Genomic DNA, 23,474 nt, shown 5'->3' with positions numbered 1-23,474 from the left:
AGCCGGCCCGAGGCATAAGCGAACTAAGCGGCCGCTTGGGGCCCCCTGGCCACCAAATTTGATGGCATCATGGATAAAAAAGTATACCATAACATTCTGGTGAGGCACGGAGTACCATCTGGGAGTCGTCTTATTGGGCCTGGATTTATTTTCCAAGAGGACAATGACCCTAAACATTCTTCTAACTATTGTCGGAACTACCTGCCACAGAAGGAATCTGCTGGAACATTAAAAAAGATGGCTCCCTTCAAAGTCTGGACCTCAACCCCATCGAGCAAATTTGGGGCAAGTTGGAAAATAAACTGGACAGATCTATTGTACATTCAAAGGAAAGCCTTTGGCTTGAGTTGCAGAAGGCATGGGATAACATTAGTGTTGAAGTTCTCAGGAAATATATTGACACTATGCCAAAGAGATGTGCTGCTGTAACTGCTGCAAAAGGTGGACATACCAAATATTAAAGTTAAAAGTGGATAAAAACAGTAGGACTCACTCCACTCTGATATTTGTTGTGATCAGAGCAACCATCTGCATGTTTCATGAACATTATGAAATGAAATCATGTTTTGGAGGCAACAAAAAAGGTCAATATTTTCAAATCTGTCATATGTTCTAATAATTTTGGCCACCACTGTATATATACACATATATAGACACACACACATTATTACCATGTTCACCTTCTGAGTTTGATGTGAAAATGGTAAGAAAATTGTAAGGGGTATACAAGTTGTGCATTAGGCCTACTAAGCACATGCAACAGCTAACATATCAGAGTGCCCCTCCTTTCAGTGTGCAAAAGCAAGTTTCTGTCTCTTTAAGCAAATTTTTTAGCGTCTTAAGTTAAATCAGTTGCAGCATTGTAAATTGTGTGACAGCTCATTTTACCCTGATAGACCATTTAGATCCAATCAAGTCATAACAACAGATACATTTTGACTTTGTGATTGTGAAGCTCTTTATGTAGGCTAAACAAAAGTATGATAAACTAATTACTAATACTAAAAATAATGTATTACACAGATTCAGTACAGACACATCAGCACATCAGTGTGTCCACATTTTACACCTTTGGAGGAAAGGTCAAAGAATTTCAAGGAGGAATAGAAAGGGTGACCAGTCTTAGAGACAACTCAAAAGCAGCAAATGTGTCAAATTGCTTCGCAACATAATGAGAGCCTGATCTATGTGAACTGCTCAAAAAAATTACGGGAACACTTCAATCACACATCAGATCTTGATGAACGAATTCTTTACTGATGTACATTGTACAATGTACAATTTGTTGAGAACGAAATGACTTCACAACGGTCAATGGAAACCAAAATCATCAACCCATTGAGGGCTGGATTCAAAAACACACAGAAAATCAAAGTAAAGGGGTGCTCAATTGGATTAAGGTCAGGGGAACGAGAGGGTCAGTCAATGGCATCAATGCCTTTGTCATCCTGGAACTGTCTACACTCTCTGGCCACATGAGGCTGGGCATTGTCCTGCACCAGGAGGAACCCAGGGCCCACTGCAGCAGTGTAAGGTCTGACAGTTGCTCTGAGGATTTCATCCTGGTACCTAACAGCAGTCAGGGTACCGTTGGCTATGACATGGAGGTCTGTGCGACCGTCCAAAGGATATGCCTCCTCAGACCATCACTGACCCACCACCAAACCGGTCATGCTGGATGATGTTACAGGCAGCATAATGTTCACCACAGCGTCTCCAGACTCTTTCACGCCTGTCACATGTGTTTAGTGTGAACCTGGTCTCATCTGTGAAGAGAACAGGGCACCAATGGCGGACCTGTCAATTCTGGTGTTCTCTCGTGAATGCCAGTCGAGATGCGCGGTGCTGGGCTGTGAGCACAGGTCCCACTAGAGGACCTCGGGCCCTCATGCCACATGGAGTCTGTTTCTGACAGTTTGCTCAGAAACTGACTAGAAATCCCTATATGAGTCTGAGATGTTGGGAAATCTCTATCAGTCTGTGCCTGTTTCTGGAAACACTCACCACAGGCCCGGAGGTGGTGGTGTCTGTCATTCAGTCTGTCACTCTGTCTTGCACTTTGATCCAGATACATAAATCAAGTCCACACAGAATGAATTCTCTGCATTACTGTTACCTCCTGATCTTTGCTCTATTGTCATTATCAGGCCTCGGATTTTCCATTGGCACACAAGAGCACACTCATTCTCCCTAGGATGTATCCTAATCCTAATCTATCCTCGAGTCACGACTGGTAAGGCTTTAAGAACAGTATTGGAGTAGGTTTTTCTTTCAATACACTGATACAGTGGTAAGTATTGAACATTTAAGCCACCTGTCTTGCGTAGAAAGAAGAGATTACAACGTACAACCATGTTGTAGAATGACGAATAAATGAACCTTGAACTTTAAAATGTTGTCGTTTTTATTTTCAGAACACTTTAGAACAATTCTTCTAACTTGAAGTCTTTTGGCTTGAAATGATGTGCTGGATGAATATTCTGTTAAATCAGCTCCTTAAAATAATTTCTAAAGAATCATGATCTGCATTTTAGCAGACTTCCCAGAGTATTTTCATTTGAGTTAAAATTCTCCTGAGGACTGTCACATATGTGATGGAAACTTACTTTGTCTTTAATACATTTCAAGATTAGTCAGAGTTGTATGTTTCCACAATAGGAGCAGCCTCAGCTGTTTCGTGTGAAATGAAAAACTGACTCTTCAAACTGAGAATATGTAAAAGACAATCAAATTAGTTTGTAATATTTGTCAGTGTGACTGAACAGTTGCTGATTGAAGGTGTTTTCTCAAGTTCATTTAACTTCAAAAGGAACTCAGTTAATTTAAATCTTTAAGGCAGAGGCTGAACTTAGAATACATTGAATCAGCCCAAAACTGGAGCTATGTGTTAATATTTCATTTTTAAGCTATACCATAAAAAACAAAGTAGATGTATGCAAAATTACCATTAGGTTAATTCTTCAGTTATGTCTCTCATCTTTTACAGTGGAGCTGTGCTTGGATGACATCACTTCAAGGCCATTATGGACAGAAAGAATGACTGAAAACACTTTCACTGTACATCTGACGTCAGTGTTGTACAAGGAAAGCTCTGAAAAATATCTTAATCTATCCTTTAACACATACCTTGTATGATGTACACATTTGCATTATGTCCCAATTCACTGTAGTAATTATTTGCAGAATTTCTCATTTAATTCAAACTACTTGTTCTCAGCAGTCCATCTTTTAAATAAAACACAGCACCATCTATATTTGGACATTTATTCAATACACTGTGTACAAAAGAGTTCAACGGAAAACATGACATGTGTATGAATGTGTACTCTGCATTCATACAAACACATGAACAGCACATTTCATACAGAAAAACCTGAACCCCATGTTTGTATAAAAGAAAAATATAAAAAAAAAAAAAAAACACATGGAGGTTGGAGGGAGGAACAAAACTTTACATTCTAACAGTCCCACAAGAGACACAAAAGTCATTGTTTTCACAGAAAACACTCATTATAGCTGACCTACAGAGCAGTTCATCATTTATCTGACCTCCTTAACACTGACAGTAAAAACCCTGCTGGGTTCAGATGGGAGCGCAGAAGACACAGGCAGCAGCTCTGAGATCAGGGACAAGTTGCTCTTCTTAAAGGACCATAGGACCAGATTTGACGCTCATGATTGTCACACCACACACACACACACACCATCTGACGGTCAAACTGTGGACTGCTGAGCCAGAGCACATAGAGAGAAAGCTTATATAGAACACACACTGCTGTTGCTCCTTCAGTTTCTTAACATTCAATACCGGCTGCTCCAAGAAAAAAACAGAAAAGGCCATCCGTTCTTGTCAGGTCAGCAGAGTTCATTTGTAATTTTAAAAAAAAATGTTTTTATCTGGATTAGGGGAAATAAAGCAGTTTAAATACTATGCAACTCTTCTTCAGGCCCAGTTTAATAAATCATATCTGTAGATAAATTCTGTTGGCCTTTGTCTTTATAAAGTGCTTCCTAAATCTTTATCTCACATTTTTGAGAACTGTGTAAGAAGGGTAAAGATTTGTGACTCTTCCGTACAAACCTCGGTGATGAAGTTACAAAACTATGAAAGCAACATCACATGTAGTTACACAGTACGAAAGCCGTAAGAAAGGGATTCAGTTTGTGTAGAAAGCTTTCTGCTGAGTAAGAGACTTCTATTTGGTCAACCATGTTAATGGTTAAATGATAGAGCAGATAGGCAGCTAGCTGCAGCAGCTCAGACACAGTGGTCAAGTGTGGTGGCTTGTTTCAGTCTCAGAGTTAAAAGTGATCACAATAAAAACACGCAGTCCATTCAATGATCATCTCACAGCCTTCAAGTCCCCCAGGTTTACTCTCCTCTCTCGTTTGTTCTGAAGTGAGGCCAAGCTTACTGCTTAAAGTCTGTCATCTACACAGTGACTGCACATACACTTGAGAGTGTACGACAGACTCCTGCTCATTATATGTTTGTGTCTCAAACAACAGCCTGCAGAGGTTTGATCGCAGAGAATGGCTCTTCTGGAGGCCCACAGATATAGGTTGGCAGCAGTGTGGCCTAGTGTCAATGCTATGGGTGCTGGTTGTGTTGGTTGTTGGCGGGGTGGTTGGGGGGCAGTGGTGGTCCGTTTACCCCTGGGTGGTAGAAGGCACAGTTGCTTTCGTACCGGCAGCTTCCCTTCATCATGAAGTGACGACACACAGGCCTCTTGGACATGTCTGAAAGGATGAAACACAACATAATTGCCACCACACCACACAAAAACACACCCAATTTACTTTTTTTTTTCATTTAGGAACACGTTAGTATGTTGACATGGAACAAGTGGCCTTGAGTTGAGATATTTTTGTGAACTGCTCCGAATAAGAATCAACCATCAAGCTAAAAGTTTACGTCAATGTGTCAACTTTTTACTCCTCACGACTCCTCTGCTGAGGACCGTGTGACAGTAGAACATCGAGGATCCACTGTCATGATTTAGTGAGAGCAGCAGAGTGGTGAGTATGACATGACTGTTGTTGTACTGATTGAGATTTTTGGTTTATGCTGGCCACAGCTAATATTTGAGACTCAGGCATTACTTGAGATTAAAGGGTAACTCATAAGCCCTATGTCCCACATACCATTCATGTTATTGTGTCCTCCTCTGGGCCCTCCTCGTCCTCGGCCCCTGAAGCCTGGCTCTCCTCCACGGCCACGGCCTCCTCGGTGGAAGTGACCCCCTCGGTGGGGGCCTCCTCTCATGGAGTCATCTCCCCAGTAGTTGCCGTTGTCTCCCCGGCCCTGGCCCGGTGGTGGCCCCATCATGCGTGGGCCTCCACCAGCGTTGAAAGGTGGTCCGTGGTTATGAGGGGGAGGGGGGTGGTTGAAGCGAGGCCCACCAGGTGGGTTGTTGGGCGGGTAGCCGCCATTCATGGGCATCTGCATGTGCATGTTCATGTTGTTCATATTGTTCATGCCTGGACCGTGGCCCAACAAGCCCTGGTTAACTAGACGGGAAGAAAAACAGGTTCAACAACGATTAGGAACAGAAGGACCAGAAGAGTCATGCTATGACAACAGCAGCACCGAAGAATTTTCCCGATAGACTAAGGCGTATTAAATTTACCTGGTGGAGGTCCCCCCTGGTTCTGGTTCTGGTTCTGGGTCTGCTGCAGGGATCCCAGTAGCTGTTTAATCTTGTCTGAGAAGTCGGGCTGCTTGATTAAGTCCTCAGTAGACTGATTACCAGAAGCACCCTGATGATAAACAGTTCTTATTAGCTACTCACCACAGACATGTTTACATTCAACTGCACAGATGTGTTACACTCAGATTTAAAGGCCATGAAAATTAAAATGTGAATTAAATGGTCTTTGACTAACAAGTTAAAAAAAGTAAACCTGGTTCCAGACTTTCAAAAAACTAAACCAATAGCCAATAAAAATGGCCCCATTGCAAAATTCAAGGAATATATCATTTATACCCTTTTCCACTGTTAAAAAATCCCACTTAAACCCACTAAAATCTGGCTTTTTTGTGCAATGGGAATGTGTAAACTCTGCATTTACACCTGGGTCAATTGACTCTGCAGTAGACCCAGGACTTTATCTCCTGGGCTCGGCTCGGCTTTGATCTAATCGTAAGATCAGGGTGAACACACTAAATTCCGCCACATGAATTGATGACGCGTTATCAACATGCGGTGGTGGCGTGTAAATAAAGAAGGAGTTTGGGATGCAGTCTATTAATGACATTTTATTACTGGACACAGCGTTGGAGGCAGAGCCCCGTTCATTCCTTTGAAAGCTGCTCAGTGGTGTTCTGAAGCCAAAAGCTTGACTTCCCGGCTGTGAAAATACCTGGATCGCCGGCCGAGCTGGCTAACTTCTGGTTTAGCGCCCGGCTAACTTGCATGGGGATAAAATCATTTAATCATGCGGCTCTTCTAGTCTTTCCAAATGTTATTGGACCGAATGGCTCAAATTATGATATGTCATTTCGCGGGGGTTGTGACATTCAAAAGAATTTATCCACCGTTTTACAGACGCTTATTTCACAAAGGGTCTATTGTTTTCTCTTCTGTTACAACTATTTCCAGAGCATTCATGACGTGAAACATGTCGTCAGTGACGTACAACATAATGCTTCAGATAAAAACCTGTGTAGACCTGCTAATTTTGGTGGAAAAGAAACTTATGGGTCAATCGAGACTAAAATGTTTAGCAAAGGAGCAGCTGTGAGGGTTGCAGTTAGCTGAGCTGCAGACCACAACAGCACAAGACAACATTCAGTCAGTCCTCTTTTGAAGTTAAAGCCCACAGATTTGCAATACCCTACCATCAGAAATACAAGCATTAACTGACCTCAAAGCTTCCTATACCGGGGCAATACTATGGCTTTACCAAAGGCCAAACTGTGAACACTGAGTTACATGTTTCACATGGCATGCATTTTTTACTTTTGTTTCAGTTGGTTTTTTTTAGTCAATGTTCTAAATTGTTGCTACACTCACTGTTCGGAGTTGCTGCTTGTCTGTTTTATTGTTTGTTTTTATGCCTGTATTAGAGGGTTTTGTCATGGGTTTTATTGTATTATCTGATTAGTATTTACTGCATTATTATTTATTTACCATAATAGATGAAAGCAGCTCCTGTACATTGACAGTGGGAGCCACAGGGTTGTTGACAGTGTTTGTGGCTTGTGGGCTGCGGGAGTTGTTGCTCAGGTTGCCCATGAGGTTGGCCAGGACAGGTGGCAGCTTGGAGCTCTCATTCTGAGCCATGGCAGAGCCCTGCTGCGACGTGGTGTCCATGGGCTCACCGTAACTGTCATCCAACATTGAGGAGTCCTGCAGGGAAGATCAGACTGACAGCTTAGCAGGCAAGACAATTACACACATGTGTACAATGTGTTTAATAAAAGAAAGAGATATGAGACAGTGTGTGCGTGTGTGCGTGTGTGCGTGTGTGAGTGAGTGAGTGAGTGAGTGAGTGAGTGAGTGAGTGAGTGAGTGAGTGAGTGAGTGAGTGAGTGAGTGAGTGAGTGGCGTACTTACCTCATCTAGAGGGATGAGACGGGGAGGCATGGGTTCATAAGGCTCTGGGTCTGGTTCATGTGGACTGTCAGGCACACTAGTGATATGAAAGGATGAGAAATCATTACCACACATTGTAGGCCCTAACCCTTATTTCTTAGGGTGAAATTCTTAGAAGGTAGACATTAAAAAGGGTCTCTGATTAACATTTCTTATGAACACTGTCTTCAGTTTATGGCATTGGTCACTCATATATTTTTGATCCTGGAAAAACTACCACAGAAACAGCAGGTTTGGTCTAATGTCCTACCTTTCTTTGCTGAGGAAGATCTCCTGCAGGATTCCCATCTCACGGTCCCTCTGGGTGAGTTTCTCTTTGCTGTTGGCTCCAGGGCTGACCAGGCTTCCAGTCAGTGTCAGTGGCCTTGGGGGTGTCCAGGGGACCCTCTCTTCCATGGTGTCATGGGAGAGCCGACGGGCCATCTCAAACGTCTGCCGGTCCATCATCAGCTCTCGTTTGGCAGCCTCACCAAAGTCTTTAATCTTGTTCACGTTGACTATGAATTGTAAGTGAGAGTGGAATAATATCATTAATAATTTATATGTAAATGAGGAGGGATACCCTTTATGAGACCAGTGTTCTGTTTTGCAAGAGAATCTTGGAGAATCTGACCCACACAACACATTAAGTATTCACCAGCTGGCTTACCTCTCTCTGTCTCATCCAGATCAAAGTAGAAGTAGTGTTTGAGCTGCTCCTCCTCAGCCCAGTGAACTGTCTTCTTCTTCTTGCCCTTCTTGGTCAAGCTTTCCTCTTCTCCACGTGGTTCTGCCAGAGCATTAGGCTTCTCGCCTACAAACAACAAGAGACAATGAGAAAGAAAAATGTTAGGATATTGAGAACACATTAAACACAAGATGGGTAAGAAGCTCATTATACTTCATTATCATCAAGAGCCATATAGGTGAGTTTGAAAGGTCCATACCATTGTCAGAGGTCTCGGGATCTTCAGATGGAACAGGGGTCCCAGGCTGCTCCACCTCCTGGTTTTCATCAGCAGGAGTGGTGGAAGCAGCAGTTTCTGGAGATGGCGGTTTGGCAGAAGATGAAGAATATGTAGAAGGTTTGCTGTCAAACGGACTCATCTGAGGACCAAAAAGACCCGAGAGTGAGAAGACTGGTTTTACACAAAAGTTTTACATTTAAATTTATACGTAAAAAGACAAAGGTGGGTTAACCCCTAAGACGTTAAAGTCTTGCATGAGGAAACAGATTGGTGCTCTGATTCAGCTTTTTGATCACTTATTTGCAACATCACATAACATCAGAGAGTGGAGATTATTATAAAGACAGCACAGCAAAGGGCAGGTTAAAATTCAGATTTATTCTGGGGGTTTGTAATATGATATTAACTAATAAATAAACATAAGGAGGCCTAACCCTAAGGAGGATCTTTTGGACTGACAGTGGCCATAACACATGCTGATACCAATCTACTGAGATCAGTCAGTACCTTGTTAGACGTAGGGGAGACCACCTTGGTAGTAACCGTAGTACTGGTGCCAGGTTTCTTCTTCTTGATCTTGATCCCAGGCACTGGGGCAGAATTCAGGGCATCTAGGAACCCTGTGCACTCTATTGCTGCAGTGAGGACATAAGAGTGCAGTGAACACCACACCTGCTACATCACTATCATCTCTTTAAAACAGAATTAAAATATATGCTTGTCTTTAAATGCATAGATGTCTGAACTTACGTTGTGCTGGAATGATCTTGACTTTGATCTCCTTAGCTGAGTTCGAGGGGGTATTTAGAGGTTTGTATTTTTTCTCCAGAGGTGGAGCATCTGATGGACCAGAGCTGTTGAAGGAGAATAAAGATTAACATACAGAAACACGTACAGACATCTGACAATCAAAGGAAAAACCTGAATAAATGAGTTGAGAAACATAACAAATTCAGATTCCACACAGGTGCACCGCATTGTAAAATTTAGCAGTTAACATCCAATCATGCTCTGTGGAATGTATCAAAATGCTGAGCAGGCCCAGTTGATTCTGATTTTGAATCAAGATAGCAAGGGGAAAGATGTGAGTGAATTTGAAAAAGCGTTCGTTGTTGGGGCACGGATGGCAGGAGCTTTCGTCACAAAGACTTCTCAACTCGCTAATGTCTGAATAGGAACAGGGCATGTGGGATTATTCAATGGCTTGACAAGTATGAAAATTATGTGATTCCTATGGTATGACCTTTGCAGTTACAAGATCTTAACCCACTCTAAGATCAATGGGATATTTTGGATCAACTTGTTAGACAGCACTCTCCACCATCTCCACCTTTCATCCCTCAAGTAGTGTTCCAGAGTCTTGTAGAATAATTGCCAGGGTGCATTGAAGCTGTTCTGGCAGCATGTGGTGGCCTAACACCTCACTGTGACACTTTTTGTTGGTATTTCCTTTAATTTGCCATGTGTCTGTAAGTACTATCAACAGCCACCTCAGGGAAGTGAGGTATGAGGCAGTTGCATTAATACACCACAAGATGGTGCTGTGCTAACAGAGAGACTGAGGCAACAGGCACAGAGTACAGTACCTTGGCCTCTTGAGGACTGGAGGCTTGATGTTGTACTTGTCACCGAGCTGTGGGGCAGCAGGCGTCTTCTTAGGAGGGACTGGGTTGGGAGTGTCCATTTCCAGTCCTACACAGCAGAAAACATATTGAGTATTTCATACAGAACTTTAAAATCCAAAATTCAGGGCCAACTACATCACTGCTCATCAGGTTCAATTTACCTATGGAGCGAATCTTTGTGTGGCTGGGGGCATGAGCTTTAGGTTTCTCCTTCTTCTTCTCCTCTTCACTCTTTTCCTTCACATCCCGCACAGACACCTTGCTTTCCTCTTTCTTCTTTTTCTTATCTAGAAGATCATTACAGAGTGTGTTACAAACTGGTGTGAGGAGGAAACAGCGTAAAACAGAGACAGAAGTTTAAAAAGTGAAATGGTGGATCTGTACCAGCAGGAGAGTTGCCACTGCTCGAGACACTCTGGGAGCGGATCGTAGCCATCCAGCCATCTACGAGCACGGACGCCAACTTCCTCAGATCTGAAAATAAAAGACAAGAGTATTAGTTGGATACATGCTACTGTCCCTATGAAAGAGTTTAGATTTCTGATGTACAAGCAAACTGACCTTCAGTATCTGCACTCTTGCTCAGCTGCTTCACCAGCTTGGCCGTGTTGTTCTGGGAGAAGATAAAAGCATAAACAGCAGGTTAGATGGTACTGCTGCTTGTATGACATACTGGAGCTGTGTTCTAGGGGATAAACTGAAGACAGTACCTGTTTGAGGTGATCAACTTTGAGAGGCAGCTTCTGGAGTGTGAGCAGGATGAGCTGCAGCAGGGGGGTGTTGTTGGTGGTTTTAGAGTAGGTGAGCCAGGAGTTGAGCAGCCTGTAGCCTCCAACCCTGATAAACCTGGATGAAGACAGCAATTTATTCATAATATTAACAGATGTACTGCAAATGAATGGAAGAAGTACATGAATTCAACAGATTAGTATTTCAATACATTGAGGTTAACATCAAACTTTTGTTTTCATTTCTACCACGTGGTAGCTACAAAGAGTTAGTGACATATGAAAACATGTCAAAAAACAATATTCTTTGAAATAGTCTGCTAATATTACTATTATAGTCTGAAGAAAAATCCTGCTCCCACTGTTATACAGTTATTATTTATTTCAGTAGAGATGTAGAGATGTGTAAAATCACAAGATTTATTAGATTTATAAGTTTTATTAGAGCTATTGTATTTTGTTCTTGTCCACACTTGTGTACACTTTTTGATTTAGGATTGAATTCTCCACTCATTCATTTCAGCCCCATTTAACTTTGACAGAATTAAATTTTACCAGAGTGGACTCAAAAGCTCTATAAAAAGCTAGTAAGCACAATGCAGACCTTGAGTAATATAAGTTGTTTTTGTTAGAGTTTAGAGTTATTTTACTTGAATGGAATGTTTTCATAGATGTCACCATCCCTGTGTTAATAACATCATTAATATGCCGTTAATATATTTTGGTGAAGACAAATACTTGCAATATAAAGAAGACCAAGTTGAAGTAAGGCCTACCTGTTAAGAACATCATGGGATTTCGTCTGCAGCAGGATGTTCAGATACATACATCTACTGACCATCTTGGTAGAAGCTTTCATCAGGCTGCATTGGAAAAGAGCAGCGGTGTTAAGACATACCATGGTGTAGAAGTTGTGACATAGTTGTTTAGGCTTACAGTTAAAAGCACAAAACAGTATCATATATCCTTTTAGTTTCTTACCTAAAAACCTTTGGGACTCCCTCCAGGCTGCGGAGCTCTCCATCTTTTCCCAAAAGAGCCTCAACCCCCTTCAAAATCTCTCTGGGGTCGACTGGTCCCCCTGCCATATCTGAAACACACACATCACACACTATAACTAATGCCAAAAGGACACAGCTACATTACATTCATGATACATACAACCAATCTTCTGTCTATGGTAAGAGAGGTTTAAGTTCTGTTTACTGAGGACTGTTTGCCCACCAAAGAGAAAAGGGAGCTCAATGCTACAGAATCCCACCCAAACTATCTTTATCGTTTCAAAAAAGGCCCATCAGGGCTACAAAACAACAGTTCACATCAAACACCACGGGATCAAAACTGCATCAGGCTAACAAGGTCACAGCAGAGTCAGATTCAACTTAGTGCTAAACACCATCCGGATTACATTTTGAATCACCTCATTTCAGTGATTCAGTGGTTGACAAGACCAACCCGTTTATATCAAGGTCCAGAGAACTGACACACAACACCCAAGTCAGGAGATCAACACCATGAGCCAGCCAACAAGGGTTGAGCAGCCCTAGCTACAAACCATCTTACAACATATATAGATAATTAGGAGCAGACCACTTTGATCTACTATTCAGTACATGATTCGATTATCACGCTTAAAAAGACAGAAGCAACATTTTCTAGATTCATGATCTGGCTGACATGGTCACATACAAATCCCTTTACAGAAAAGTCAGCAGCATGTTTTTCCAGCTACCAGCACTCTGCTGCTCTGGCAGTCAAACATCCACAGTGCATGAAGGCTTCAGTGTGCTGCCTCATACTTTAGATGTTTGAACAGGTTCGTGGGGCCAACTTGATACTAGTTGAGCAGGGACAAGGGCAGGACACTATAACTTATTCCTCAGTGCCAGTGTTTCCTCTTTCACTTGCAGGACAGAACATATAGTCTGTTCAAACAGGCAGATTTGTGTATGTGGGCCAGCATTGTTTATTCCAGTTCAAAGTCTGATTAAAGAGGCTGCAGTGAAGACAACAAAAATGCTTGTTTATAAAACGGACATACAAAGTGTTACAGTATAAATCATCTTGGTTTATTTGGCTAACTTTTTACTTTAACTGTTTCCCTGATCATATCAAACGCACTAATTAATATGTATTCAATATCTATGACTACTGCTACTATTATTATTAGAAATATAAGTCTTATATTTACACGTTTCAAATACAAACCAAGAAGAAAGGTTAAAGTTTGGTTAGAATAAAAGTAGCCAAAGAGAGGAATTTTTGCAAGAAATGTTACTGATAATGATTTATCAATTTTTTTAATAGCACAACTCTATCACAATCATGGACATTTGTGCAAAAATGCAACTCAAACAAGGAGAATGGACACAGAAACATCAATAGTACCCTATAAACCAGGTCTTCACTTATTAATATGGTATCCGATGAAAGGATGAATGATTCATTTCAAATTGTGCGCACCAATAAATTAAAGTGTGATTGAAGGTAACTGTATGAAGGATGCAATGCTTGAAAACTGTAGAATTAGTCTGTCAAATACCCATCTGTGTCCTGCGAATGTGATTATCAGACTGAAAGCATCTCTATACTGGGCTACAGTGGTGTTAATGACATCAGTGGCAACTGTTCCAGAGGATAAAATTCAGACCACTTACTGCCACCTACAGGTTACTTTATTATTATTTTTTTTTACACACTGGCACTATACTGTCTGTGTTGTTACACAATAGAGAAATGCATTACAAATTAATACATTTGTTAGTGCAACATTACATGACAATGATTTGAACTGCTATACATTAATATGTAAAACAAACTCATGGCTGAAAGCTGTTTACGACATAATTTTACTAAGTACGTATTATCTTTGAAAAGTCTAATGTGATCCACACAGACAGCCAACACACTGGCGTTCATAAATGTCTTCACTTTCATTCATTTTAAATAATATCATGACATAAGGTCTTCTACATGATCTCCCAATGGTTCATGATAGAACTGCTTAGACCTCAGCTTTGTTTAAACATGCACTTGTTTCTTCCATGTTTATGCATTTATAATGTAAATGTTTCCGTGCCAGGTTGTCAATTCATGTACAGAGCCTGCAATTCTGGTGGAATTCAATTCATTGGAAATGTCATGATGTGAGGAATCAGTTAGGTCTTACCCGTGCAACTGTTGTAGTAGAAGTTTTATATAGTCTCAGACCTCCAAAACACTGCAAATAACCCAACTCCTGTAAATGTCACAATTGTTACACATATACACAAAGTCAGTGTTAAACATCTCCCTGGTTCGTGGGGGAGAGAACATTATTTGTGTTAATTCATACTGTGATGTTATTCCATACACCACTGGTACATTATAGCAAAACAATCTGTGACTGTACTCAATGACCAAGCCCTCTACAACAATTAATTACTACAATTTGGATATCGGTTGCGCAACAACATACGTGGCTATGAGTGAGGCAACGAGGAATATTCATCAAGGAAGCCCGAATTAATCAAGTATCAGTGTAAAACGCCCTCAGTTATATAAGGGCAGGTCAGGAAGCCTATAAATGGCTTGCGCTTAACCTGACATCTGCCATTGCTGAGAACATGCCTGCTCCTGTGCCTAAGCTGCTTGACAAAGAGAAGTGAGCTTAGAGCTGACTGCCTCTCAGAGCCCTCCCTCCATCCATTAACCACTTCGACGACGGCAAACCAATCCTTGCACAACCAACAATGGCTCATAGCAAAGATCGTACCGGGTTGATAGAAAAACAAGACGACGTGCACCAGATATCTAGCAAACCATACGGGTATGGCGCTAAGACAAAGAAATACACATCGATGTCTACTTGTTCGGCATTTCAGTTTAAAAAAAAAAAAAAAAAAGAAAAGAAAGAAAAACTCCCAGGCGTTGCTCCGAGAACACGGCTAGCCCCCGGAGCTGTCCGAGGTGAAAAGCAAACCACAACCAATCCACCATATTTGTCAATCCCGACTGTTTGTGCTTCGAAAGACCACTTCGTTTGAATCATCCTGCAATCTTTATCCACAGATTGCCGAGTACGTGATGCGGGCTTTCGGGAAGTCCCTGTGCTATAATTATCGACTTTTCAGCACACACACAGTGCTTCATAAAATGTCCACAATCCTCAAACTAATGCAATCTTTATGTATAGATTGCGGTGGGTGTTCGTTCCATGGAGCAGCCCCTACAAAACAAATCTGGTAGGCAAAAAGTCCGACTTCATTAGATGGAATTTTCTGTCTATGCCTACGGCAATCTTTATGAGTAGATTGCTTATGGTTATTTTACAAATTTGTTGGCTATATTACAATTTTATTTGTACAATTCGCCCAGTCCAGTCTCACACACAAAGAAACGGAGCATTGTGCCTCCGTCCACTTTCCTGTGTGAGCTCATACTATAACATTGTCTATGTTCAAATTGTTTACCAAGCTAACCTACGGTGTCTGCTATCCAGCTACCGCTAGCTAGCCTATTATCTACGACTATTTTCATTTGTTCTCGATTCAACTTAACTTCAAAATCAACTTACTATTGATAATATAGATCCTCAGCGCCTCGGGTATATTTGAGTGTGCTTTTCAGGCACTTATATCTCTTATTTCATCAACTTCATATCGTCAACCTTCATGGTTTTAATATCAACTGAAATACTTCTTATGGGTGGGGCTGTGATAGCTAAAGGCTAGCCTTTCCTTCAGGAACAAACTGGAGGCAAAAATAGTAATCAAATGTCCATTACTTGAAGAAAAAAATATGAATTTGAGTAGAGTTGTTCAAAGTCCTCGACGGTTCAGTCTTCGGCAAAGCAAATTCATACCTGCAAAACACACAGAAAACACACATTTAATTTCGATTCTGACTAATTTCATCGTCCTTCGTCTAGATCAAAGTCCATTGTTCTTCTTTTTATACATTCAGTAGGAATTTCGCTTTTAAAAAATGTTGAATATTGAAAATAAGCCTTGTTGTCTTTCTGACTTGACTTACCTTTGACCAAATCCAGGAATGAGCTCGAAGAGGAGGGACTTAACTTTTATACTGGGTGACGTTTTTTACGTCACGACCAGCGTTTTTCCTCCGTTTTTGCTTAAACAAAATGGTGGATACCCGACCTTGTCTCTCCACTCAAGGGCATAATGGCGTTGCTCTCATTTTCGGAACTCAGAATTTGAACTACTCCCTAGATTCACCTTGAAAGTATTGCATAGTTATATTATTAAAAAGATACTAGAGAACACCAACGCGTTTTGTTGATTAAACTAGATTTTAGTAATTATTTCATATGTACATTAAGTTAATATTAATTCTTCAAAATGGCGACTGTTCTGTCAGGGTCGCGGTCGTGGGTAACCACCATGGGTGGTAACCTGGTAACCCACGACCCGCGAAACGTCTCGCGAGAGTGATCATTTAAACCAAACCATGATATTTCCCAAACCCTAACCACGTGTTTTTGTGCCTAAACTAAAACAGATTTTAACCACAGCATTGTCACATTATACAATATAATTAATTTGTATATAGTGCCCAAAAAATACACAATGCTTACAAATATCGTGAACCCTCGCCCCCCGCGCGCTTGACATCCCTCGTGCGCATGCTCGGTACTCCTGCGCATGCGCTTATGGAGCTCCATAAAAATCGTTGCAGCTGGGTGTTTATTTATTTATTTATTTATTTAATATATTTAGTTTCACAAATAAACGGCTGTCAGGAACGTGATGGTCACATGCGTCAATATTCACTTTAGCACTCATTCATATCCAACCAACTATGATAGACCTGGGATTTTTAACCATTTTATTGTTTTTTTAAAAATGTATTGCTCGATAAACATACAATATCGCTTTCAATATCATATTTCCCCTTTCACCTACAACCAATCAATGATTTACTCTATCCTATCACCAGTTTTCCATATTTTTATAATTTAGTTACTTAGCTGTCTCCACTTATACAGTTCTTGTTACTGTTATTTCAACTCTGTATGTTTTATTTATTCAGCCTTATCCAAAATAAAAACCACTGCTTGAGCACTTACACTAACTATGTTAAAATATAGCCTTTGTATGTGTGAGTCTGTTTGAGACTGTTCTTTTATAAATAAAGTTTTTTTTTTCTGTTTTCTTTTTTTTTTACCTTTCACCCACCACAGCCTCACTGTGACAGAAAAATGGCCGCCTCCATCCAGCGCACCGTGAGGATTTTGTTCCGTCTATCGTCTTCAACTTTACAGCCATTACGACAGTATCCGGTACTTCATTTAATTGTGTTGTTGATATACCCACCATGCGATTAATTTATGTGCGTAGAGGCTATGCAAAGGTTTTTGTTTTCTTTTTAAATTGAAGTCAGACGCAACGCTGGACGCTGCCGTATTACTATGCCGTTTATTCGCTAGTTAGCCAATATTAATTGAACCATGTCATGTCCAGTATAAAATTACCTTCAGGTGAACGTAATTCAAGTAGAACTTAACAACTTGTCAGTAGCGATATGCTATTGGTAGAATACAGGGCATTGTTTATTTTTACTCAGTAGTGTGTTATTGGCCTCGGCTTAACTGGGGTCACTATTTTACAAGCAGTATAGCTACGGTGTCCGAAAGGCGTCATGCATCCATTTTAGCTTTAGTGGCACCTGTCATTGTACACATATGACAGCAGGTGGACCATTATGAAGGTGTTTTGGATGTTGTGATGATGACAGTGGTGAGGGGATTTTCTTTTGCATTCAGTCCAGTCTGCAGAGGCTCCCGATAAGAACATGCCCAGGTCTCCCTCTACTTGTACCTCCAAGTCACTTTTTCTGCAAAGCAGCATCACTTCATGAGGATGCAGATCAGGCTGCTGAGGCTCTCTCCCGCTACAAGGACAGGCCCTGGGATTACCCAGAGAGTGAAGGTATGTTAAGGAAAATCAAGTCTCACTGTTAGCAGTAATGTTTGTTTTTACAGTAGACCTATATTAATTTCTCCTGACAGAGTACATTGAGAGGTATGGAACCAGTCCAGTGTGGGAAGGCTACAGGAGGAACCACAAAGGAGGCATTCCACCGCAGCAGACTCGCAAAACCTGCATTGTATAAATGTTATTTTTAATCCACCTTACATTTGCTCAATGTATCACTTATTTCATTTAATTTAACATAAATTCTGTTTCTGTAGAGAGGAGACAAGATATGTGGAAACCCTTGTCCAATTTGTCGGGATCCAAACATTATCATCCACCATCAGGTTGGTTCGCATCACTGTAATGGTTTCAACGGACATTGAATACACGTACAATACACACAAGCTGTTAGATTGCTGAACTGCTGATCTGGAGCATACATACTACTGCACTTCATGAGCCTTAGTCATAGTTTGTGTATTGTTTATGTTCTAAACTAGGCTGCTTCTTGATTCTTGGTGGTTTTACATAAAGTCATTTAAGCTTATAGAATAAAATAGATTTTTTTAAGATGAACAAAGATTGGTTCCCACATCCAAACTTCAGATGGTTATATTCGAAAGGAGGTCAAGTGACCAATATTTCACAACAAAAGAGACAAAAGATTTGAAAAAAGTACTAAAAATTAAAACACAGATTTGAGTATTGGAACTCTCCCAATAATAATCTCACGACCCCTCAGATTTATCTGGTGACCTTTTAGAGGGGCCCATCCCCTAGATTGGGAACCACTGGACTACAGTAGATAACTTTGTAGAAAGTAGCTAAAGCGAGCTCCACCTCAAGCAGCTTCAACAGTAAAATGCTGCTTAGAGATTGATGCATCAGTATTAATAATCGATCTTTTAATGTCAGATGGAATCATACGGTATATCAGTCGTGAGGGACATTTTACTGCATATGGAGAACTTTTACTTTTGACACTTATTGCTAATGTTACTGATAATACTGCTGTGCTTTTATTTCGCAGGACTTTTACCTGTTATTTTGAGTACTTCTTCGACCACTGTTAATAGTAAACTTCGAGTTCCCTTACAGAGAGACCAGGATCACATGTTCAAGAACAGTCAATGTTGGAGGGGAGTGCTTGTGTAAGCAGTTAAACGAAAAAAAACACTGGTCTTGAAACGGATAGAGTTTTCATATTTCTAAGTATGATTGCAATAACATTTGTAGTCAAAAAAAAAAAAAAAAGAGTACTCATGTAGCTTTTCCTTGTGTATAAAACGAAGTTGGGCTAAAAAAATCACGTCATAGTTAGCATCAGCGTTTAGTTCTGTTGACTATAAATAGCTTGAGCTTGCTGCATTATGCATAACAGCCGATTGCCTAATTTCCCCTCATACTGTACACTTACCCAAATGTGTCTTTTGTAGAATGTGAAATTGCTGCAGCAGTTCATTAGCCCCCACACTGGGATGGTGTACGATTCCACTCGAACTGGTAAGAAGTCAACGTGTCATCAGAGTGAGCATTTGTAATCCAGTTGATTATTACCAGGTGTCTCACGTTGTGATGCTTCTGTTGTCTCCAGGAGTGTGTATGAAACAGCAGAAGAAGCTAAATGAGGCAATCAACACATCACAAGATCATGGTATGTAAGACCATTAAGATTCAAAATATAGAGTGCTCAACTATAAACAGCCCCTTTTAAAAGGTCCTCTTCAGTGGTGAGCAGATTATTTAAGAAATATTGATACTTCTGGTCCCAAACGTTTCTGTTGCAGGATTGATTTTCATATTTAAAGATTGATATCTAAACTCAGTCACTTGGGCTAAATGTGTAATTTGTCATCATCAGGGACATAATAGAAAGTTAACTACATTATCACCAGAATCTAGACTCAATCATACACAGTTGGTAAGAACTACTTCCCCTTCCACTTGTCATGGTCATATGCCAAGTACGGTTCTATAATGTACAAACTCACTGACAGAGAGAGGACAATGATGATGGCTGACCACAAATGCAGTCACATGTTGAACATCATTAGTCTTCAAAACAGTACTGTATGTGATGTGTGTGAGAGTGACTTTGTAGAAATCTGTTTTCACTTTGACATTAAAGAAAGAAATTTTTTTTATATATATATATATATATATATATATATATATATAAAAAATTTGTCAAAAAAGCCAAATTATATTGACCATGGTTCCATTTATAAAAGGGGAAAACATCCAAGGGGATGAACACTTCTTATGAATTATTTTGGCTACAATAATCATCTAGTGAAAATTTGATATTGTGACGGTCCTAGTATCACACTAACAACCTGTGTCCTCTTTTAGGCTTACTTCCCTTTCAGATTCCATTTGTGGAATTTTCAAGAGAGGACTACTCCAATTCCCATGATGCTGTGGGGTCCACACCATCTCCCCAATCCTTAACCTCTGGTGACACTTGGTATAAATGGTACAGTGAAATAATGCCTGATGAAAATGAAGTGGCTAAAGTCAAGAAGACATACAAGGCTTACCTGAAGTGATGGAAACTACACAACTAGTCCTGTTGACTGTGCTGTGATACTCTTGCCAATAATGCAGTAACTGCAAGTCTTTGGTCCACTATACATATGTACATGTCTATTGGCTTGTGTGTCATACAAGTAGTCAAATAAAAACCTCACGCTAAAACACATGAAAACTTGTATTTATTTTATTGTTTAACTTTAGTAGATCATAACCACAGGTCATATTCCAGACATTTCACCTCCCTCTATATTTATGGAAATTAATAGTAGGATCAACACTGCAGTATCTGTCCGACTTCAACCCTTAAAAGAAGTTGCCATCCAGCAGAAATCAACATTTTTTTTATTATCAATGTTACTTTGTGAGACATGCTGACCAGTCCAGATGGAGCATAGGTAGCATATGACTGAGGGACACAGTGTAATTCTGTAATGTGTCCTGACAGCGGCTCAGTGTGATCATGGGTTGACCTTGTTGACCATGGTCTCTCCCAAGGACTCCAGCACCTCCCGCTTGTAATCATCAAAGTCTCCATCGATCTGGTTGATCATGCGGTCCTCCACTACCCACAGCTGACACTGAGTCTCTGTGATGAGCCGGGCATCGTGACTCACAATGATCACAGCTGGACAAGAACGGAAAGTATGTTAGTAACGTCAAGCCAACCAGTACATCGATGTTTAAAGATGTAGGGAACAGCTCTACCAGTTACCTGACCATTAGATTGTAGTCTTAGCGGTTAGCGTCTCTCTTTAGGCATCACTCATTGACTACATGCAGCATATGTCTCTTCAGAGTTTTTACACACTTCCAACACAGAGCTTCATCAATACATTCTAGGATCATATGCAGATACAGACAGACAGATATGAGTAATTCACATCAAAATTACAAGACACTAAGTCAAATTAAGCCAAAATTGATTTACCTCAATTTTGGCTTACTATTGCAAAATTGGAACTTAGTAACTCATAATTTTACAGTATCTGTATTCTAAATTGTTAAGTTGTTTATTTTTTATCATTTCCAACTTTTCATCTGTTTTCCTGATAAAAATGGCTTCCATTATATGTGAGCTGATCAGTAACAGTCGACGTCAGTAGAGGCATGTCAAAGATATTTCTGCTGTCATTTAGAAACAGTGTAACAGAAGTGAGTGACCAACAGTAACCATTAAAGACTACTCCACCCATTTACATCGCACTCTGATCACATTGCTGGACTCGTGGTGGATAGTTAAAAATAAAAAAATCAGGTAACAAAAATGATAAACTAATAATCATCATGAATAAATGCTAAGTTTATAGTTAATTAAACTTTGGTTTATAGTGATTTAAACACCAGATGCAGCTTTATAATGGCAATACAAATGTTTATAGATGAACTGCACAGTATTTATTAACCATTTACAAAGTATTATAAAAATCAGTTGTAATGTTACAATAAACAATTGCTTAAAGGATTAGTTATCTTTATTATATTTTTTTGATCTCTAACATAATTTGAGGACATCTGTCACTTCACACAGCTCCTTCTGGAAATACAAAAGACTTTGTAAAAAATGTGTTCCTAAGTGCACAAGTTCCTCTCAACAATAACCACACTTTGATGTGTAAAATCAGTGTCCTACCCCTTTAAGGTCATGCCATCTCCTCCTCTGAACTATGCAGAGCCATGAAGACAGGGATTTATGATACAAGTTTAAGAATCAATAAATGCATTACTTCTCTCCACAACAATGCTATGTGCCTGGCTGTGAAATGTCTATTTTTTAAAGGATGCTGTGGCTCTCCAACACTAACACTAATACTGTGGAGCAGACTTCATACTTATAATCACACAAGTGATTTGAATGACACTCACTGTTAACAGGTTAAATCAGTTTACAAACTGTAGCACAGATTCTGTGTAGTCCGTTTTATTCATTATTTGTTTGTGGATTAGAGCCCGACCGATATATCACCTGGCCGATATTAGGCATTTTCCAAACTATCGGTATCAGCATTTATAATGGCCGATAAATGAATATTTAAAAAATAAAATAAAAACGGACGAAATACCCTTCAACCGTGTTATGAGTGCTGGCATTGCATAGTTTGTCCACCAGAGGACACACTACAACGTCCAGTAGTAATTTTGAAGTTCCTCTGTTCTGTTGTGACAATAAAACAAACAAGTTTATTTTTAAACTGCATTATCATATTATTTCAGTGAGGACCCATAAATAACTACAAATAACTAATGTTACGGAAATCTGTTGTATGTTTTGTTACGTGTTTCTGTCTATCTATCTATCTATCTATCTATCTATCTATCTATCCATATACACACATATATATGCATACATATACATACATATATATACATATATATACATATATATACAAATATACATATATACATACACATATATACACATATACATATATATACACATATATACACACATATACATATATATACACACATATACATATATATACACACATATACATATATACACACACATACATACACACACACATATATATATATACACACACATATATATATATAATATAAATATATAATATATATATACACATGCATATACATATATATACATACACACATATATATATATAATATAAATATATAATATATATATACACATGCATATACATATATATACACACACACAACGGCCGATATATCGGAATATCGGATTTATAAATCAAATATTTGTATCAGTATCGGCCTTAATAATCCTTTATCGGTCGGGCTCTATTGTGGATCCTGCTTTTCCTTTTTTTTTTGAAGAAACTTTATTTTTAATCACATATTAAACAATGTGCAGCTTAGTGAAACTGGTACTCTGTGTTTAATCTATCCCAGAGGAGCAGTGGGCAACCGATGTACAGCACCCAGGCATCAACTCCAGAATTAACCTAATGAATTAACCCCTTGGAAAAAATAAAATATATAATAAACAAATAAATTAAATGGTTATATTTATCAAATGCTTTCAACTATAAACTAATTTTCCATTTAACTTAAACAATTTGGATTGTTTTTTATTAAAAATCGCTGAATTTTCACATTCCCGTTCAAATACGGTGAAGAGACGCACGGTGAGGCAGCAGCA

General features: G+C 39.7%; 3 protein-coding genes across 4 annotated transcripts in view; 1 reads left to right on the top strand and 2 right to left on the bottom strand.

Annotated features, from left to right (window-relative positions):
- Positions 1 to 3,248: 3,248 nt before the first annotated feature.
- ppp1r10 (protein phosphatase 1, regulatory subunit 10) lies at positions 3,249 to 15,926 on the bottom strand. Of its 2 annotated transcripts, XM_073463264.1 has the most exons (19): positions 15,912 to 15,926; positions 15,454 to 15,741; positions 11,880 to 11,988; positions 11,675 to 11,761; positions 10,881 to 11,016; positions 10,732 to 10,783; positions 10,555 to 10,644; positions 10,332 to 10,457; positions 10,132 to 10,237; positions 9,296 to 9,399; positions 9,053 to 9,180; positions 8,525 to 8,684; positions 8,248 to 8,391; positions 7,849 to 8,095; positions 7,560 to 7,635; positions 7,134 to 7,352; positions 5,631 to 5,760; positions 5,146 to 5,511; positions 3,249 to 4,740 (listed from the first exon to the last, which is right to left on the bottom strand). In XM_073463264.1, exons 3-19 carry the CDS (start codon positions 11,984 to 11,986, stop codon positions 4,592 to 4,594), a joined length of 2,427 nt encoding a protein of 808 aa, XP_073319365.1. In that variant the 5' UTR covers positions 11,987 to 11,988; positions 15,454 to 15,741; positions 15,912 to 15,926; the 3' UTR covers positions 3,249 to 4,591. The 2 variants fall into 2 exon arrangements, with proteins under 2 accessions (XP_073319365.1, XP_073319366.1); XM_073463265.1 differs by lacking the exon at positions 15,912 to 15,926 and having other exon boundaries at positions 15,664 to 15,730.
- A 1,153-nt stretch (positions 15,927 to 17,079) lies between these two features.
- mrps18b (mitochondrial ribosomal protein S18B) lies at positions 17,080 to 20,522 on the top strand. The gene is made up of 7 exons (XM_073463266.1): positions 17,080 to 17,178; positions 17,662 to 17,827; positions 17,908 to 18,005; positions 18,091 to 18,159; positions 19,252 to 19,318; positions 19,410 to 19,469; positions 20,168 to 20,522. Exons 1-7 carry the CDS (start codon positions 17,098 to 17,100, stop codon positions 20,362 to 20,364), a joined length of 738 nt encoding a protein of 245 aa, XP_073319367.1. The 5' UTR covers positions 17,080 to 17,097; the 3' UTR covers positions 20,365 to 20,522.
- The window catches only part of abcf1 (ATP-binding cassette, sub-family F (GCN20), member 1), a 28,640-nt gene continuing 25,684 nt past the window's right edge, over positions 20,519 to 23,474 (bottom strand). The window contains exon 27 of the mRNA XM_073463263.1: positions 20,519 to 20,975. Coding sequence (XP_073319364.1) covers positions 20,809 to 20,975 — 167 coding nt within the window. The 3' untranslated portion in view covers positions 20,519 to 20,808. The remainder of the gene's footprint in view (positions 20,976 to 23,474) is intronic.

Source organism: Pagrus major, chromosome 3, assembly GCF_040436345.1.
Source record: "Pagrus major chromosome 3, Pma_NU_1.0".
Classification (NCBI taxonomy): Eukaryota; Metazoa; Chordata; class Actinopteri; order Spariformes; family Sparidae; genus Pagrus; species Pagrus major.
Note: the sequence above shows the minus strand (reverse complement) of the source record. Positions and strands in the feature narration are given on the sequence as shown.